The sequence below is a fragment of the Emydura macquarii genome, unplaced genomic scaffold (assembly GCF_026122565.2).
Source record: "Emydura macquarii macquarii isolate MOO-44397 ecotype Brisbane River unplaced genomic scaffold, CSIRO-AGI_Emac_v2 contig_2863, whole genome shotgun sequence".
In the NCBI taxonomy this organism is placed as follows: Eukaryota; Metazoa; Chordata; order Testudines; family Chelidae; genus Emydura; species Emydura macquarii.
This window is the reverse complement of record NW_027133000.1, coordinates 602,248-622,037: the sequence shown is the minus strand read 5'-3', so window position 1 is coordinate 622,037 and position 19,790 is coordinate 602,248. Positions and strand designations below refer to the sequence as shown.

General features: G+C 39.9%; 1 protein-coding gene across 1 annotated transcript in view; it reads left to right on the top strand.

Annotated features, from left to right (window-relative positions):
- Positions 1-19,790, top strand: part of TACR3 (tachykinin receptor 3) — a 58,296-nt gene that overhangs the window by 20,334 nt on the left and 18,172 nt on the right. Inside the window, exons 2-3 of the mRNA XM_067568214.1 lie at positions 10,383-10,571; positions 11,593-11,743. Of these exons, the coding sequence (XP_067424315.1) occupies positions 10,383-10,571; positions 11,593-11,743 (340 nt within the window). The remainder of the gene's footprint in view (positions 1-10,382; positions 10,572-11,592; positions 11,744-19,790) is intronic.

Below are 19,790 nucleotides of genomic sequence, written 5' to 3'. Positions count from 1 at the left end.
ATGTCCAGTGTGGAGAGAGTACCCAGGAGTAGCCCCTCTCCTAAGAGACCACAAGAAGATTGGGGATTGGGCGCCCCCTCCCACAGGAATCCTGGGCCCGGCCTTGTCAGGATTACAAGGACTCTGCCACACAGGAGAGTGGAAGGGGAGTCCTTGAGGTCAGGCAGACCTCTGGGTAAAGAAATTGGGAGCGAGGACTCAGATCCTTTTGCTATCTAACTCCACTGGGGTAGTGTATGAGCAGGAAAGTTCCCCACCATAGTGGGACCATTCCCCTGCTTACACAAGTACTACACCTAGCAGAGAAACGGGAATGCATTAATGGCAAAAAGCAAGCTATACCGGAGATGTATTCACACATCTTCCCAAGGCTTAGAAAGCTGTTAGGGGAATACAAAATAAAACTGGTGCCATCAGCAATTCCCTTTGATCTTACAGTCCCTTGGCACATTCCTATACCCTTGCTAGGGAAAGTCAAAGAAGAATTAAAGAGAATGGAAGAGATGGGGGTTATTTCCCAGATAGAAGAAACCACTGACTGGTGTGTAGGCATGGTTATAGTACCAAAGCCCAAAGACACGCTTCCCTCATTAGCTCAGTTATCAGAAGCCAAAGTCTTCTCAAAGTTGGATGCTACAGCAGGCACCTTGCAAATCCTCCTTGCTAAAGAATCTATACCATCAACTACATTCATCACCCCATTTGGAAGGTACTGTTTCAGTCATCTTTCATTTGGCATATCTTCAGCTCAGAATCTGAGACTCAGGAACAGAGTTTGGCTCGAAAGCTTTAGTCATTTGGAACAGTTCGGAACTTAGCAGAAACTCCCAGATCCCACCTAGTGGAGACTCCAAAGAGGACTTCTCCAGAGAAATTGGGTTCAACTTCAATATTTCCCAACCCAACAAAGAGAGGATCTGGATTCTGTAAGTACTCTGTCAGGAAGTGAGCCCCCTCCACAAGGAACTCCATGCACAAACTCAACAGAAGCGAGAACACGCTCTGGAAGACTGATCAGACCTCCTCAAAGACTTGATCTTTAGAATCCTGCTCAGGGCTATCTAAATGCAATTGATATGGGGACACAGTGTAAATAGTTTTCAGGAATTTGTAGTTTATTTTGAACTGTTGTGTGTATATACATTAGCTTATAATTTAAATCTTTTAATATAAAGAACAAACAACAAGAGTCCTGTAGCACCTTAAATTTCTGCAGGCATAAGCTTTCGTGGGCTGCAACCCCCTTCCTCAGATGCATGAAGTGGAAATCACAGATAAGAGGTATATATATACATCCAAAGGTAAGAAGCATAACAATGGGGAGGGCAAATGCTAACAAAGTCACCTACAGTACCCACAGTACCCACCTGGGGAGGTGAAGAAACAAATTGACAGAGCCAGATAGGTACCCAGAAGTCACCTACTACAGGACAGACCCAACAAAAAAAACAACAGAACACCACTGGCCATTACCAACAGCCCCCAGCTAAAATCTCTCCAACACATCATTAAGGATCTACAACCTATCCTAGAAGATGATTCCTCACTCGCTCAAACCGTGGGAGGCAGGCCTATCCTTGCTTACAGACAGCCCCCCAACCCGAAGCAAATACTCACCAGCAACCGTACATCATACAACAAGAATACTAACCCAGAAACCTACCTCTGCAACAAACCCCGTTGCCAATTCTGCCCGCATATCGACTCTAGTGACACCACATCCTAGTCCTAACCACACTCTAGTCCTAACTACATCAGCCACACCATCAGGAGCTCATTCACCTGCACATCTACTAATGTAATATATGCCATCATGTGCCAGCAATGCCCCTCTGCCATGTACATTGGCCAAACCGGACTGTCACTATGCAAAAAAATAAATGGACACAAATCAGACATAAAAAATGGTAACCTCCATAAGCCAGTAGGAGAGCACTTCAATCTCCCAGGACACTCTGTAGCTGACTTGAAAGTTGCCATTCTTCAACAAAAAAAACTTCAAAAACAGACTTTAGCGAGAAACTGCAGAGCTGGAACTCATCTGCAAACTTGACACAATCAGACTGGGTCTGAATAGGGACTTGGTATGGTTATCTCATTACAAGAAGTAATTTTCACTGTTCAAACATTCTCCCTTCTAATCAATAGTTGTGAATAGGCCTCATATACCCTAACTGAACTGACTTTGTTAGCAGTTGCCCTCCCCGTTGTTATGTTTCTTACCCTTGGATGTACATATATACCTCTTATCTGTGATTTCCACTTCACGCATCCCACGAAAGTTTATGCCCACAGAAATTTGTTAGTCTTTAAGGTGCTACAGGACTCTCATTGTTTTTGCTGTATACAGACTAACACGGCTACCCCTCTGGAACTTAATATAAAGAAAAGAAGACGAGGATTGCTTACAGAGTTCCTGGTCCTCCACACTCACCAGAGAGGATCAGGATGTGTTACAGCAGGGAGCTTAATAAATGTAGGAATTCCAGGTGGGGGTGTCCTCTAGTTGCTGTTTAAAATATGGCACTTTGTGTTTATGTCCTCATACTATAGGCGCTCATAGGTGAAAGTCAGGCTGCTTATAATTTGTACTTTGTAGTTGTCTGACACATTCACCCTACTGTAACACATCAAGCTCAACTACATACATGTGTACATTTACACACATTAGCATTCATTTGAATAGTCCTAAGAGTTCCACTGGAGGGAGACTCCTTTTTGTGTTTACATTTTATGGTCACACTTTCTATTAAGGGTACATCTATAAATAATTTTAAAGGGTTAATAATGATTCATAGATGTTTGCCCTGTTGTTATAGAAAGTTGAGTCCAACAGGTCACTAAACAGCTTACAATCATCTAAAGCACTTTCAACTGACATCACATAACTTATCAGTTAAATGATTCAATGATATTTTAAGCATGTTTAGTCATTTAGAAAATGTCTTAGAAACCTCCAGGTTTGCGTTGGCTAGCTTGTGTTGCTATTCCCAGGTATCACATGAATGATTCTTTACCACAGTGTTTTTAATTAGATCCACCCAGAATTAGGATTCTTGTCCCTCTATCTCTGAGTTTCTTAATTATCAGTCAGTTCCAAATGGAAATGCAGTAGACAATATTGGGTAACCAATCACAGCTTTGAGGAAACAGAGTTTATGTACTGTCAAGTACTGTAGTGGTCTCTACTGCAGATGACCCTTTTTATGCAAACTTTATAATTTTCTTCTAATCCTTTCCCTCTATCAATATCCCAGTTACCTGTTCCAACTTGTGCTGAAGAGGTTAATTTTTTTCCTCTTACATGAGTTTACAAGCAAACTGTAAGTAAGCTAGACAAATCATTTAGGAGTGTTAATGGATTCCAACTGGGTCTACAGATGGGCATTTGTAAAATTCAATTTAGAACTTGGCATTGTTTTTACAATGTCTATGTATTTTTATTGCAATTGTCCAAACAATGTACTAAATGCAGAAAAATTGCTCTCTGTTTATTAGCACACAGTTCACAATCCCTTGTCCATCTTAGCTGCTTTTTTTCCCTCCCATCCTCTGAAGGTTCTATTACCCTTAACTGGACTGAACTATGCTTCTGTGATCTGGGATGGCATTTAGCTTGCTTTAAACATACACATTTCCTGATTCCCTCACATTGTGGGATATAAGAAAAGTATTTGCTCAGTCGTTTCACAATTTTAAAAATATGTGTTAGGGAGACACCACTAGAGCAGGCTGATTTTTTCCTTTTCACTCAAGCGAAATCAAAATAAGCCATAACTATTTAGAATCTATTATCTGAACATAACACCTGCAGAGCTGGGACTGAATTCTTAGTCCTGTAGCTCCAAACATACTATACAGGCCTTTAAACACATGAGTAAAACAAAGGAAGTTTTATGTTATGTATCATCTATAGAAGGATCTTTGTGTTATTTGTGAGCAGTAACAAGCCAACAGAGCACAATACTCACACAAATATAGGGTATTTGATTTTGCTCAATGACTAAATGCTCTCATCAATGTTATTTGGGTCAGGACTGGACCTTTAATGATTCCTCAGGAGTTGGCCAGATTTTCCTGATTTGGCGAACTTATAATAAGCAAGTATCATACAGCAAATCCTGATCTCTGGCCAGACAAACTGAGCAGACCTGAAGGAAACAAAATTTGTCTCTCTCTTGAACACAGCTGGTAAGATCAGTCGTGAAGGAAAAGGAGTCCAGAGTTTCATAACACCATTACACATCAACTTTGGTATTCTGGGTCCCAATCCAACTCTGATTAAATCAGTGGAAAGACTCCCATTGACTTTGATAGGAGTTGGATCAAGCCTAATGACTACCATAGAGACTGCCAAACGGATACCTCAGAAAATTCTCAGTAGCCATATGATTGCTCTAATATGATCACAGCAACCCAAATAGCAAAGTTTAATGATGAAAGTTCAGAATTAACTACCACCTAAAGATTCTTAAAAACAGAAATCTATATGCAGAACTTACTGCAGAGGATGAATAATTCACAAGTCATTCTTGCAGGTGCTGACTTAACTGAAATTTTTGAACACACATATTTACTTGTCATCGGTTCTTAGCTGTATTTACATAGATCCATTTCTAGGTATGTATATTCTATCTTGTAATTACCTTCCAAGTGTTGATTTGGCGTTTATGCTGAATGGGATAATAACAGTTTTCAACTGATTGTTATGATGAACAAGCATAGAGTTAATTTTTTTGCACTAAATCTTTTTCTGTTGATTTGCATTTTTGATTCACAGACACACACACACACCCCATTTATTTTTGTTCAATTAGTCATTTGCAGCATGATTTTTCAAAGGCACGGTGTATCTGCTCATTCCCACTGGAGCCAAAAGGCTTTTGAGGTCTCATCCTGAACCAGCTGACATCCATGAGAATTTTTTGCCCTTGACTTCAGTGAGAGCAAGATTGAACACTATCCAGTTCCAATTCTATACTTCCTGCACATCAACAGGGATGTTGTGTGGAGCCCCGCTGAAGTAAATTGGTTTCTGCCTGGGCACAGCAGTCCAGACATGCATAGTCAATTGAAGAATCAAAGCGTATACTTGTATGACTACATTGCACTCTGTTGGCTGGTTACTGCTTAGATATACACTAGGAATCCTTCTGTTGCTGATAGCAACATACTTCTCTTAAATCAAAATGTCAGAGGTCTTTACAGGTTTTACCCTCAGCTCTGCAGGTGTGTGGCTTGTATATTTTGTAATGCTACAAACTACTGCAAAATCATTAGTGGTCTGCTTCTGAGGGGTGCTGAGCCCCTGCCATTCTCACTGACTTCGGGGGGATTTGCTAGTACTCAGTATCTCTGAAAAATCAGGTTGCTCTATGGGATAGTGCAGAGGCAGGGCACAGATATTGGGTCATTATGCACCCTGGGAGGAGCACAAAGGAGAACTTGTGACACTGCCCTGAGTACAGTGCAATTGAGATGAGGTGTTCTAGAGGTTAAAAGGACAGAAGCACTGCCCAGTGTTTTTCACCTACCTCCTCCCCCACCCTCACACTTAGATAAGGTGTTGCCCCAATCGTTCTCTTGATATCAAAGCACTACATGTCCCTGCAGCTCATGCTATCCCTGATGGGATTGTATGTTCTTAAGATAATGTCCCCTATCTTCCCAGACAGATTTCTCTTTTGTCTTTGCTTTCACCTTCCTCTCCCCCCCCCCCCCCACTTTTCCTTTCTCCTATTTAGAGCAAGGATGGGGCAAGAACACAGGACACTGTCTTTTTGTTCTGTTTGTACAGGGCCTAGTACAATGGGTTCATGTTTGAGATTCCTAAGCACTTCTGCAATACAAATAAATAATAAATCAGGGGAAGGAACATGGAGATGGCCAGAGGTGTATACATTTACCCAAGCTGTGCTCACACACACACGTTTGGCACATGCAAGTTGTTTCACTCTTGAAAAGTCTGACCCTGACAAGGGTCACAGACTGACATGACAAGCCATTTAAAAACTATTTATATGCAGGAAAAGTATCTGCTTGGAAACATTCCCAATCCCAGCATGTGCCCAGCATCTTCCATCATCATTGTTTGTATCTCAGGGTTAAGAAATCTGACCATTCTATTACTCAACATTAAACAGCCATCCAGAGCAGACAGCTTTTTAGAAGTTTCTGTTCAGAATAATCTATATCCAGATCTGGAATTTCAGTTTGGTTTATTTTGCCCCATTTTGTATGTGCTTTTATTTGTTATGCCCATAAAGCATTTAGATTCCTGGCTGCTAAACCTACCATTTGTGTTTCAGTTAACATTAAGGCTTTTGGCATTGCATGCATGAAACAGTTGTATTCTTGTACTGTTGAGTGTTTCATGCTGATAGTCTATTAGATGCCTGGAAAATCATTATTAGTTGGATTGTTGTTTTTCCCTAGTATTAAGCACAATCTGCTAATGATGATACCCTTGTAGTCATAAACCTTATCAGTCAAATTAAACTGGCATGCTGAAGTGTGCACTGCCAAATATTGTCAAAAAATGCTTGATAATCTCTACCTGTATTAAGAGGTGCTCCATAAAACAAGAGATTGAGAGGTTTTTTACTTGCTTCGGTGACTCTTAAGGCTTTTTCTCTTGACTTGGAGTAAATCTTTCCTTTTGCTGTTCCACTTCAGACTACATATGACACTATTTTATGTGCTTATCACAGGGTGGCTGACTCTTTCAGAGGAGATGGGTCGAAGTCCACCTGTGACACAGATAATTCTCCTCCCCACGTGGGGAAAATGAAAGTCATGTGACTCAATTAGGCATCTGGGGTAAATAAGGGAGAGCCCCGTGGAAAGACTCTGAATGAAGCAAAGGCTTGAGTTAGAACACTTCTGTAATAATAGAAAGGGAGATAGGTCAGTGGAGGAAGGACTGAGGTGGTGGGACCTGGTCTCCTAGCCATAAAAGAAAGCACCCTAGTAAAGGTGCCTTGGACAAATGACTGTTGCTATGAAGGTTGTGTTTAATGTTTTGTTTCATAAAGGCTTTGTTGCCAACCTAGGTGGACACAGTGGCGGGCAATTTAAAGGAACCAGGGAAGAGCACAGCACAAATTCAGATAGGAGGCTGGGGAATCCCTTAACTAAGAGGGAGTGGTTTGGGACTGGAGCACCATTAGAAACTATATATGTAAAGACACACACTAAACTAGACCCCAGACAGAGGGAACTGAAGATGGGGTACCTTCTGGGTTCCCTATACCATGAGTGGGTGGAAAGAAAACAACACTGAAACAAACATAACCAAAGGTGATCTCCTAATTTGTTCTTATTTACATAGCAGACATTCTTGGTCGGAGTACTACATCTTTAATTTATAGTTCTTTAACCTCTAGTCCCAAAGCAACCCCAATAATCTAGGAACAGAGTACCAGGAACACCAAGGCTTCCACAATCCCAGGGCTGTCTGCTTGAGAGTCAGGCAGCATGGGGAGCCAGAAAGCCCTGAGGTCTCCAGAATCATGTGGCAGCATTGCCCCACAGCCACAGACCCTGGAGGTCCATCCCAAGACTTCCAGGCTGTTGGCTCTCTGGTGGGGATTCTAGAAGCCCAAAGAGTGTCCAGGCTTCCAGTTTTGTGGCTCTGAAAACTGCTGGGTGTCTGATCAAATAAATGTACTCAGTAACTGCAAGTTAGTTTGCTTTTTACAAAAAGAAATCTCTTTTTTAAAAGACAGTTTGGGCCTATGCCTTGCAAAATGTGCTAATTAATAACAAAAGCCAAGTCTGTAAATCAGTCTTTGAATCAGTAGTTGGTAGGTAAAGTGGGAGGAGGGAGTGATCAGGGAATTTAGTGGAGAAGGAGTTAACTTGGAGCTCATTTTAGAGATCAAAGCAGAGCTATGCAGAGAGATGTAAAAAGCCTGCGTGCACGCACACACACGCACACGCACGCACACTGGAGTTCCTGCTTCTGATTTGCTTTTTCCATCAATACAGAGATCAAAAGGCAGAAAGATTAACTTAATTTTCACTTTTTATTTCACACCTCTCCCCAGATCTCCTGCTCCTTCCATCATGCTCTTTATCCTGTGTTCTCCTGAAGAGACTGTAGTTACTTAAAAGGTTGTCTTTTCCCATGTTTTGCTAGTTTTCTATGAGGTACCACCTTAAACATACAGCCAACCAGTCACAGGAGAACAAGACAGATGCTATTCTGCCTCAAGCATCACCAACAAAATTGTGAGATCACGTGAGGTTGCAATCATTTTCCTACCTTAGCCACATATTTCTACTGGTGCCTTCATCATTGCTGTTGTTCGTGCAGGGATGCAAGGAGATAAAGTTTCTCTCACCCTCCTCCCACCTTGCTTGCCTAAGCAGGGGCAAGTCAGAATCTGTACTTGTTTGTATTGCTGATTACATGAAACTGAAGGAAACGTATGCCTACTTAATAAAACACATGGGTATGTATCAGGTTTCTCTAGATACAGAGCAGCTCTTAAAGTAGATTGTAACCATATGCTCATCTTGGACACCAATGTAACTTTTACAATTTGGTTGTTAATTTTTACAACAAATCTGTTATCTACAGCAAAAGATTAATGAAGCATCCTAAGATGAAGAGCTTAATCATGAGCCAAATCTGGTTTGTCATACTCCAACAGATAGTTCTGTGGGACCACTGTTGTATTAATTTAGATGGAATATAGGGGCCAAAGTGTTAACATAATCCAGTCACTGTCCAGCATCAAACCACGTAAAATGAAGTTTGGTATAAAGAATCCTCAGCCTGCTTAGTATCATGGCAAACACACTATTAAACCCTTTTATTAAAGATACAGAAAAGTAGGGAAAACAGTCAAAGTGTTTGAAACATAAAATGTTCATTTTAACAACATTCCTTATTCCGTTTAGCAGGAGAAAAAAAATAAATTAAAAAAAACCCTTGTTTGACAGTGTTTTAGATTGTATTAAATATGGTAATAACTGTCCTTTTTGAGTAAAAGAAGTTAGTTGAGATGAGCTGGCACTGCTGTTGTTAAAGTCTGACCCTGTTGAATCTCAGGTGGTGTTTAGGATTCAACTGGAGCTGGTAAGGGTGGTGATGTCATTTGGATCCCACTCTTGGCCCGGTCTGGTTAGGACATCTCTCAGGATCAGGATGACTTAAGGCTCGTCTTCCCAGCAAATGGCGTGGGTGCAGGATGGTGAAATTCACTGCAGTAGCCTCTATCTGTTCTTCTCATTTTTTCCTCCCAAACTCTTTCTTTAAGGACTCAAAAAGGGGGTGGACTAGCCCATCCCCTTATTTTGTCCACCAGTTAGTCCCAATATCAGACACACCAATTTTGGTTCATTAATTTTCAGTTCCACAGCTTGTTTTCACCAAGTATGATTTTACCATGAATTGTATGAACTTGGCCTTTATATTTGGACTAATTTAGTTTTTCTTTCTGGTTTTCTTGCACTAACATTCATTATTAAAAACAACTTGACCTATTTTCCATCGATATTTGTTATTATAGGTTATTGTATCATCTTATAAACTGTTTATCATTTAAGCTCACAACTAAGGTAAATTTGTTGGCCCAATCATTACAACACAACTTCAGCATGTGCAGTGAGTAGGATCAAGCCTTGTGTGTCCAAAAGAGACACTGTATGGTATACAGTTTTGTTTCTTCATGAATCAACTCCTTCACTGGAAGCTTTAACTAGTTCCTTGAGGATCAGTTGCTGTACTGATATGGTTGACCATGCATACCATAGATTTTTAAAAACATAGTGAAATGAATCTACTTTTTTCTCTCCTTCTTACGCAACCTCATTCTTAGTTATAGAACATCCTACTAGAAAATGCTCTTTTAGGATATGTCTACACTGTAATTAGACACCCAGGACTGGCCCGCCCCATGCCAGTTGACTTGGGGTTCCAGACATGGAATATTTGCAGTGTAGACATTTGGGCTCAGGCTGTAGCCCTAGCTCTCGGACCCTCCAACCTCACAGGGTCCTAGAGTTCAGGGTCCAGCCCAAGCCTGGATGGCTACACCACAATTAAACAGCCCCTTAGCTGAAGCCCTGTGATCCCGCATCAGCTGGCATGGGCCAGCCATGGGTTTTTAATTGCAGTGTAGACATACAGTAAGAGCCTGAATCAACTTCCACTGAAGCAAATGGGGGAAAAAACTCCCATTGAGTTTATGGGAGCTGGATCAGGTGACTGATCATCTGAAGAATATAATACCATTAGGCCTTCCCAAGACAAGAAAATAGGCATCTTTTCACTCCTTTGTATAATCTGCTATGCTATAGGAACAAAGTAATCACTGGAGATTTCTTACGTGAAGGATTTTTGTGTGGGTTTTTTTTTTTTTTTTTTTGTACAGATACATGGCCATTATCGATCCCCTGAAGCCCAGACTGTCTGCAACTGTAACTAAAGTGGTCATTGGGAGTATATGGATTTTGGCTTTCCTGCTTGCATTTCCCCAGTGCCTCTACTCCAAAACCAAAGTGATGCCTGAGAGAGCCCTTTGCTATGTAGCATGGCCTGGTGGTCCAAAACAGAACTTTACGTAAGTTTTTCTTCTTTCAAACTCATGCGTGACTATACCTAAACTGCAGGTTTATTTTAATTTTGTAGAGGGATGGCAAGAATAACTTGCAGGCTAAGAAACCAAGTACTGATATTTTAAAGATGTAAAGCAAACTTTCTCATATATAATGCTGATGTATTTAAATTATACCTAGAATACATTTATTTACGTAATAAGTCTACGTATAAATTGAAGTATATTTTTAAAGTACCTCTCCCAGGCTCACCTGGAGGGGTCCAGAGATTTTCAGCCATATTCTCATCTGGTGTAAATTGACGTAGCACAACTGAAGACAATGGAACTACACCAATTTTCACTAGCTAAAGATCTAGCCCTTAATCTGCCTGAATCTGGGATGGCGCATTACTAATGAGTGACAAATTTATATGGAAGGAGATCTTCTTTCATCTACCTGTCAAGACCAAAGATAAAATTCTGTGTTTGCTCTTTGATAACAGTTCACTACACTGCCATCAGAACTATGACATGTGTTATATAGGTTTTTGAAGCATCACCATGCATTTTAGGGTGAATGAGGAAGTCTGTACTCCTGTCTCAATAGTTAAAGATGCCAGTTTTTCAAATATTTTGATTTAAAAAGTTGTGTTTATATATACTTTATTGTGCAATATTGAAGTGTACCCAGAAAACTGGTCTGACACACTATTTTACAATGGCGTAACTCCATTGATTTCTATGACTTACTCCTGATTATTACTGGTATGAGTTCAGAATCAGATCTATAGGTGTTGTTAATAATTTCAGATCTTAAACAGTTTTCAGTCTGCTTTTAATGCAGTTTACACAAGACTTGCATGAATGACAGTAAAAGATACTGGGCCAAATCCCCAACTGCTGTAAAATAGGCATACATTTACTCCATCTGAGGATCCAACCCATTAGATACAGAAATGTCTTGTTTATTTCTCATAATATCAGAAAATTCTATCCGAATAATTCTTCTCAAAGCATTTATCAGTTGAATGCTCTTTTGTTGCAGGTATCAAGTCATTGTGATTATATTAGTGTACTGCTTTCCACTGCTTGTCATGGGTATCACTTATACCATAGTTGGAATTACCCTTTGGGGAGGAGAGATTCCAGGTGACACATCTGACAAATACCACGAGCAGCTCAAAGCGAAGAGAAAGGTACTGTTCCATTAAGCCTTGCTAAGTACATTTATATTGATTTCTTTCCCCTGCTGAAATCACTAGCAATTATGTTGTGAAGTATTGGAAGTATTTTATTTCAAACAGGCTGGCATTTGAGACAGTTATAAAAGAACTCTCAATTAAAATCGGAATTGATTTTGACAGGGTTTTGGGTTTTTTTTAATTTGGTTGTTGTTCAAACAGAATATGTAAATATTTGGATTTAAACTCTACTCCTATTCTAGGGGCCTCCGAGTCCTGTTTTATTATTACAGAGCTGAAGTGATGCTCTCTGGAACTTTTTTCCAATGTATTTCATTAGTTGTAACTATTTGTATAATCAATATTTCACATCATACGTTGTTAGTGAACCATTTAGTTTACCAATTCACTCGCCAGTTGTGCAATTGGTCACCCAGATCACATTGTATTACTTCTGCTTCTTAAGTGGGTGACAGAACATTTTAAGTAGGGTAGTAACGAATAAATAAGACCTTCTGTTATTCATTTTCAGATAAATATTTATTCATTCTAAAATTCTTTAAGATTTCTGGATTTGCCAACACTGTGGCCAGTTGTTGAACCCTAACTTGTTTGGTGAGCACATACTTAGTCTGATTGAAGTCATAGGAAAGTTATCCAAACACTTGTGAATAATAAACATGATCCCATGAGTCATAACAAACTGAATGGTACACTTTGTGAAATACTTGTGAATCAGTTATTTCAACTCTTCCGCCAGCTCTCCATCACAATTAAAATTCACATAGGATTACACCACTAAACTCTGCATGCTACTAGTGTTGTTTTAGACTGCGGTAATCCTGGAATACAAAGATTATGTTAATGTAAATAACTACCAGCCTTAATGAAACCCCATCCATACTTGTTGGACATCGACATATAAAACTCTGGCTTGCTACCATTCCACCATAATAACAGAAAAAACCTCCTAAAGTCCTGATGCAGCATGCATTAAACTATAGGATAGATTCTTTGATGCTTCAGTTGTTTTGTAGACATAAAAGGAAACATAGGAGTAGGGTTTTTTAGACAGTACTAATAATCACACCCTTAGAATAGAGAACCTAGAAAGGGAGAGGTCAGGGCTACCAAGAGAGTTTCTGAGCCCAGGATACATCATATAGCCCTGAGTCCCTCTTTACATTCATGTATTGATAGCAGAGCTGTCTCTCAGGGGGACAAATGCAATGTTTTCTATGTATAGGTTGCAACCCATTTCACTCACCCACGTCCTGGATGTTTAAAGAAGTTTAGGTTACCACCTGCAAGTTGAACCCACATCTTTAATGATGAGTAAAACCCAATGGAGAAAACATTGGTGAGGATTTTGAACAGCTCCTTTCTGGAGGGCAAAGGAACAGCATCTCTTAAAAAAAGCAATTGTTGAGCAGTGCCTAAGCAACCATCTTTTGACAGACATTCTTACCAGCCATTGCCTTAACTCTGTTCTTGTTTGTGGGGAATACTGAGGTGGACATGTTCATTTTAAACTAAGTGAAAACTGACACACTATGAAGGAAATCTGGAAAATGTACTTAATTATATTTTTCCCCAGAAGTTAAATGCTTTACATTCATTTCCAGTAATTCTGAATGCATGTCCAAAGTGCTCTCTTTTGGTCTTTAACAGGGTCCTTAACTACCATAGGAATGAATCTGTCATGGACAATATCACCCATCCAAAAACATGTCTTCTATGTTTACAAAGAAAACATTATTACAGAACGCTAGCAGTGCAAACTCTTAAGTGGGCAATTATATGGCTTATTACCTACACCTCCTCTTTAAGTCATAGAAAGAAACCACGAAGGGTCCAAGGATTTAATAGTGAAGATAAACTGAGAAATGACTGTGTGTGACAAATGTAGTTTGCAAAAATGAGTTTGGAAGAAAATATTAAACGCAAGCTCCTGAACTTGGGGAGCCAAACCTTCCCACGTTATCACAGAAATTCAGCACATTTGATTGTAGTGGCTAAGTGAAATGAACAACTTGTGATGAAAGCTAGAAGGCTTTGAAGAGAGTAGCTGGCATTTACTTTGTGTTGCTAATAGTCCAACTAAATCCCTTCAATCCTTTAACACAATGGCCATTTAGGACTTCAAATGTACACAAGAGACAAGAAATGACTCCTTAATTAAAGGCTTTTTAACATGATAGCAAGCTCCTGTTTTCGTTATGCCTCTCCATATTATCTCTCTGCCTACAATAGGCATGCACTGGAATTCATGCTTTGCAAGTGTATATGGAGGGAATTAATAGTGCCTGGGATGCACAGTAACTGCATCAGCAGTGTTATTAGTGGAGCCCTTAGCAAGCTCCTCAGTTAGATTGTTGTGGTCTCAGGTATGATTTGTGAGGCAACTGGTGTTTGGAAAGATACATTTGTAATTGTCACTCAAAAGGCAAATTAATAGACCAGGATCCAAATTAGGTTCTCATTTGTTCTTCCTACAAAACTCAATTAAAAAAAAAAAAAAAAAAAAAAAAAAACGCTACTGCTCTGCCTTTATTCAAATTAAGATAAACTTGGTTAGTTACCTTAATACATGGAGGGCATGTGCTGATTGCATCTTATTATGAAAGTAAATATACAATAGCAATCAGCGTGTACAACATTGAGCAGTGAAGTACAGCCAAATGGTACTGATTATTTGGAAGGGTGATCAATGCTAATAAAATACTAGCCATTAATGAATAGTACACATAACCCTTCTAAAAACATCATTAGAAGTTTGCCAGGAAAATGGTTAAGACCTAAACAACTTATCAGCACTTGAAGACATTCCCATTGTCTCTCTATATGCAGCACTGCAACACACCCATATTTCTTCTCAAAGTAACTTCCGAATTACGTGGAATTTGAGGAAGATCACATTACAACTAGAGATGAGTAAAACCATTCCTGGCATTTTGGAGGGCCCCAGGCTTTCAGCATTTCAAAAGTTCAGGACAACATGGGTAACGTTTGCCACCCAATCCATCCTGAGTGCTGTTGTGATAATTCATTTGGAGAGTATTAGTTTTCCCAACAGAGACAGAAGAGGATCCACCACCCACATGATGCTCCAGCCCAGGGCCAGATTAACCATTACAGTGGTCTTGGGCCCCTACCCAGCTGCAGCGGCACTTGCCCTAATTTATGTTCAAAACTTGAATTAAGCCTCCCCCAATATTTGGAACTGATTTTTGTTTTGGATCCCCCCTGTCCTCCATTTGTGAATCTTTCAGCTTCCTGCTTCAGCCAGGACTCAGAGGAAAGGACAGAAATATTGCAACAGAGGCAATTTTTGCATTATTTCTGGCAAAGCCAAGAGCAGAAATTGGAAATGTGGTTAGAGATCTTTTTTGCTAACATATACAGGTCTGAAGGATACCACTGGAAACACATCTGAACTTTTGGATACTTCCCAGAACCTAATTCAGTGGCCCATCTCTTTGAGATTTACCCAACACTAATCTGAACTTTAAAACGGCAACAAGACTGAGACTTAGGAGATTTTTTCCTTCTTATAAAAATCTTTGCCATGAGAATTGACTCATGTTTCTCTGCTTTGCTCTCATTCTATAAGCATTTTGATGAGGAAACAATTTCAATGCCCAAAAGCTGAGAAACTTTCAATACGTTTATAAATATGGGGAACCATCAAGTTTTAGTATCAAAACCACCCTATAATTAAAATACACCTTCATCCCTAGCTTTTCAACCACTCTGTATTTTATTTGGTCATCAATTCCAATTCCGCTTCTAACTTTACGGAGACTGTAAAAAGGGAATAGCCAAGAGATACTGTAAAGGCCAAAGTAGTAACTTACTATCATCTTTCACAGAGTAGATGGAAGCAATACAATTCTGGTACAATTTTTGTGACAAAGATGGTTTTGATAAGATGAAGTAAGTGTCTTGGGCCAATGATTAGACCAAGAATCGGAAATTCAATTCTTCATCCCACTGCATTTTTCCATCTTTTCTCTAACTTTATCTTTACCTATTAACTTTATGCTAATGATACTCCACTGTGTGTGTCTTTTGACAATTTTCATGACTTCTCCAACATTTCTGACTGTCTACATTCTCTCTTCTATTGACATTGCCAACATACAGCCTCAACTCAACATCCTTCTTCAATGCAGTATAAATATAAACCAGATGTGGCCTGTATCAAAATGTTTTCAAGTGTTTGTGGTTCTATGAGCCTGGAAGTACACGTAACATACTGTGTCATAGTATCCTGGGAAGTAAATGCGTGAGCATGCAGGTGCATTAGTGTCAATTATGTGAACAAATTTGGAAAGTTAGATATTAAAACAGTGATTGCTGAGAACCATCTCTCTGATCAGTTAAACTGTGTGAGATAAAGAAGCACAAAGTACAAAAAGATAGATAACTAAAACTGCTGACTAAAGAAAAAAAAAGATATTCCAAATAGTTTGTTGATTGTTTGGATATAATAGAGTCAAAAGTCTGATCTTTGATGTGAATTTTAGAAGCTACCAGCTGTGGGAAGACAAATATAAAAAGACAGGATTACTTGTTTCTGACGCAGGGTTAGAAGACTGAGGTGAAAATTGGAAAACTCAGCCAGAATAAAAGGGTGAAAAGCTATGGTAGGTAAACAATAAATTTACACTCTCTCTCTCACACACACACACACACACACACTTTTTTTTTTCAAGTGAACCTCTAGAGGCTGAACACAACATTAGATTAAGATATCCAAAAGCAAAAACACTTCAAAGTAATGTGCTGAAAACAATATCCAGTATAAATTTTAAAAACAAAGCACTCTAAGACATAGCCACTTCTCCACCCTCAACGTGTAACAAAGCAGACAGGACTCTGCTAGATTCACCTTACATATATGATTGAGCCCTGTCTCCATCACTGTTAGAATATTAAGACTGTGATCCTTGACAAATTCATGACTGAGAAGGTATTTATCAATATAGCTCAACAAATGAATCCTCGGGAACTATTCTTGGCTTTTCCCTGGCATTCGACCCAGGCCAGAGAGAGCAGGCTGCCCAGGTTATCAGAACACGGACAAATGACAAGCTGTGGCCAGACTCCATATCCAGCATTACAGGCTCCTGTATACGGCATCATACAATGCTGTTGTACATCACTGCAGAGAACCCATTGTTAATACGTATTCACTCTATGCTATATGAAATACACAAAATACTGGAGAAGTACTGGTGCGACGGTCTGACATTAGACAGTAGTCTAAAGTGTTTTCACATTCTTGAATTCTCATACTTTTTACTTCAGGGTTAGAATTCTCATCACTGGCAAGCTTAAATAATATTTTCTTTCATGCTTTCACAATTTCTGATCACAGAAGGACCCTTTCTCTTTATTTAGCTACTGTTTCTGTTTCCGGAACAATTGACATACTATTTGAATCAGTTGTCGGGCATTCTTAGTCCTTTTTTTCCACTGACCGATTTAGATTCTGCCTCCACAGTTAATAGACCAAATTGAATGGCATATTGAATGGCTAAGTACACTGGAGAGAGAAATTATTTCCTTCTTGGAAATACTCTTCAGGACATTAAATTATACATTACCAACGCATCATTACAAAGTTCCACAACCAAGTGACTGTCACTTGCCTTGCCCTGTGACTCTTCCTTTTCTATCTGCTACTCCCATGTTATTTCTGGAATTGCCTACCTCAGAAGTTGTATACGGTGTTGTTGTAGTCCTGTCAGTCCCAGGATATTAGAGACACAAGGTGTATGAGGTAATATTTTTTATTGGGCCAACTTCTGTTGGAGAGAGAGACAAGCTTTCCAGAAGACCTCTGTGTAAGTTGGAAAGCTTGTCTCTCTCACCAGCAGAAGTCAGCCTCAAAAGTAGCATTTCCAACATTAAGAATTCACCACCTACACAGAAATCTCCATAGAGAATCCTTCCTGGAATGACTATATCAGAGGATGGTAATCTTTTCTAGGAGACCTACATCCTTCCAGAAGAGAGATGAATGGAACAAGGGGCAATACTGATCCTGGTAGTGAAATGACAACCTCCACACACCATTTCCCAACTCAATTGCACAAACATGATATGGAGGAGAGAACCAAGCACACATCTCGAAAATTACAGGCCTCTTCCTCTAAAGATGAAGCTTGGTCTCACAATTAAGGTAGTGCACTGGGGACACAGGAGGTCTAGATACAATTCCTTGCTTTGCAAAGACTTCCTCAATGACATTGGACAAGCCACTGAAACTGTGTTTCAGTTCCCCATCTGTAAAATTAGGGAAACGCTTTATCTGTCTTGTCAAAGCATTGTAACTTCTCCTCTTACTATATGTTGGTCTAGCAAAATGGGGGTCCAGTCTCATTTAGGGAGCTTAATATAATATAAATAATCACTGAGATAAAAGTAAAATCTTAATTAACCATAGTTGTATTAGCATTTCTATTTCCTAAACTTCTGCTACTTGATGGTAATATAGTCAAATACACTTATGCACATCTGTCATGCCATCTGTGTACACATACACGCTCACCAAGACACTGCAGTCTCAAAGTTGCAGGTACCTGCATTTATATATATAGTGCACTAGACCTGCATGCATGCCACGATCCTGTGCATTTGCCACTATCGCGTTAAACCTAAAGGAGCACTGCTTCCCAAGCAGTATCTTACAAGTCAAATCACTTTTGGTACTTTGTCCTCCTTTGCTGCATCTCAGACAGATGTCATTGACACAAGCCCTTTTTTACTCCGGAAAGGAAATTAAATGTTCTCTAAATAAAAGCTGGTTTATCTGTAAGATAACACCAAATCTTTACAGGAAAAGATAATTTTTCCACCTGTAGAAAAGATAACAAATAGATGTGCTGGCTATTAAAATACATATCAGGGGAAGATAATGGAATTCATTATATGAACAGCTTCCCCATAGTGTGTGAAAAGGAAAAAGCCAAGGGATTAAAGCTGCAATTAATGAGACAATATTATTATCCCTATCAAGATTTGCCAGACTTATTCTCAAGCCTCACCATCTAAGTCAAATGAAGCAATAATATTACATGGTAGATGCACAACATGCTGTAAAGCAGGGTAGTTTAAAGCATGTTAAGAATAGAGTTGATAAGAACAGACGACATAGCTACAAGACAAGAAATACTACAAAAAGGCCATTTTTAATATATAGCATAAAGTGGACAATGTAATTTGTTCAGATGTGTTGATAGAGACCATATCCCAAAACATGAGGCTATTATGACAGTTGTGATATAGCGAAGGCAGAAGGCTGTAGGAAAGTGATTGAAGGCAGATATATAAGCCTCAGAATGCTCCGGGCTCTGTTCCCTGCAGTTTAGCTGAGGGTCGTTAGGGGGCAATTAGGAGCAGCTGGGGGCAATTAGGAACCAGCCAGGTGCTCCATAAAAACCCTCCGCCCCCAAACAGACAGGGCATGAGCTGGGAGGAGTAGAAGTGCTGTGCTGTGTGTTGGGAGTGCTGAGTTGTGAGGAGGAACAGACCAGAGTGCAGAGATTCTGTGGAGGAAGGTACCAGGCTCAAGAAGCCAGAAGGAGGGGGAAAACTAGCCCGGGGGAAGAGAAGTGCAGTTGGGAGTATGGTGCCAGCAGCACATAACTGCTTCTCATAGGGCCCCTGGGCTGGGACCTGGAGGAGCGGGTGGGCCCGGGTCCCTACCCCCTCCTTGGGGAAGACAGGGTGACTGAAGATGCCCTGACCCACTACAAGCCACCAGAGTGTGAGACCCGCTAGGGGGGAGTCAGCTGCCTGCCACACAATTCATGCAGCCACCTATTACATCCATCAAAATTAATTATGGGATTTATTAGATCATTAAACTTCAATGCCAGGTTTGCTAAATGTGAACAAGCAGGACAGGCGGTTTGGTTAATGAAGCTAGAAGAATGAACTTTGGACTTAATGAAAATTAATTCCAGTTTTATGGTATGTGAAATTAGCATCAAACATGGATGAGCACAGAAGCCATGGAGTAAGTCAACAAATTCAGTCCCTTTGAACTGTC